Genomic DNA, 1,051 nt, shown 5'->3' with positions numbered 1-1,051 from the left:
TATATATATATATATATATATATATATACCTAATTCACATCTCATACTATATAATAAAAATTAATACATACCTACCCAAACCACTATTAAACTTGTCCTAAAGTATTCACATCACGTGACGATGAGGAGTGGTGTGGGGTGCGTTTGCACCATGAAGTGCACGGGACTCATGACGTATACTTTGAGGACAGCGCAGAGAAAGAACGCGTCATATGTTTGGTTGTGGAGGCCATCGCTGCTTGCACAGGTAGGGTTTGGGGTTTTTAACTTTTGAAGTTTGTTTTTTTGTATCTGGGTTGCTAGGCTACGGGCTGCCTATGCTCATATTCATGTATGATTTTGAGATTGTTAGGTGGTGCATATATTGTGCATTCTAGACACGTCTAGTGTACTAAAGACTGCGTCAGTTGCTCGGTTGTGGGGTCCATTGCATCATGCACGAGTACGGTGATTGCTATATATAGATATCCTGGCTGCTAGGCTACCAACTGGCTATGAACATATGTAAGGGTATCACCATTGCAAGGCTACAAACTACTGATGCACATATAGATGAGTGCATTTCCGTTATGACTGGTTCCGTATCTATACTTATAGAGACTTCTGTTTATGCTCACCTACCCAAATCAGACGGACAACCCAATACCACACCGCACCCAGTGTTTTAGGGTTTAGCGTTTAATGCCAAACCACACCTCCTACCTTCTCATGTAACTGCAACAGCCCGGCGGGATAACGTTGCCGCACAAGCCGCTCAAGATATCAAGCGCAGAATGACTGACAAGTATTGTGGTACTGATGTGTCATCCGCACGAGATATACTCAACCAACGCAACCGTAACCGCCAGGAACTACGCAAACAGGAGCTGCAGAGCTACACAGAGAGTACCCGGGTCAAGGCAGATGAACTCAAGAATAGCTTCTCAGTTATGTAAGTGGGAGTGTATGTGTGTATGTGTACATGTGCTTTGTTAGTGTGTGGATGTAGATGTGAATGTGTTGGCATCTAATTTCTACCAACTCAACTACAACTACGTCACCAAAAACTAGC

At 43.3% G+C, this 1,051-nt stretch overlaps 1 protein-coding gene across 1 annotated transcript; it reads left to right on the top strand.

The window, feature by feature from the left end:
• Window positions 1-723: 723 nt before the first annotated feature.
• SARC_17045 (hypothetical protein) lies at window positions 724-935 on the top strand (the record flags this gene model as incomplete). The annotated part of the gene is made up of 1 exon (XM_014288854.1): window positions 724-935. A coding segment is annotated over one exon (212 nt), but the record flags the coding sequence as incomplete, so codon positions are not given.
• Between the last annotated feature and the right edge of the window lie 116 nt (window positions 936-1,051).

This window comes from Sphaeroforma arctica (genome assembly GCF_001186125.1).
Source record: "Sphaeroforma arctica JP610 unplaced genomic scaffold supercont1.9606, whole genome shotgun sequence".
Taxonomy (NCBI): domain Eukaryota; class Ichthyosporea; order Ichthyophonida; genus Sphaeroforma; species Sphaeroforma arctica.
Note: the sequence above shows the minus strand (reverse complement) of the source record. Positions and strands in the feature narration are given on the sequence as shown.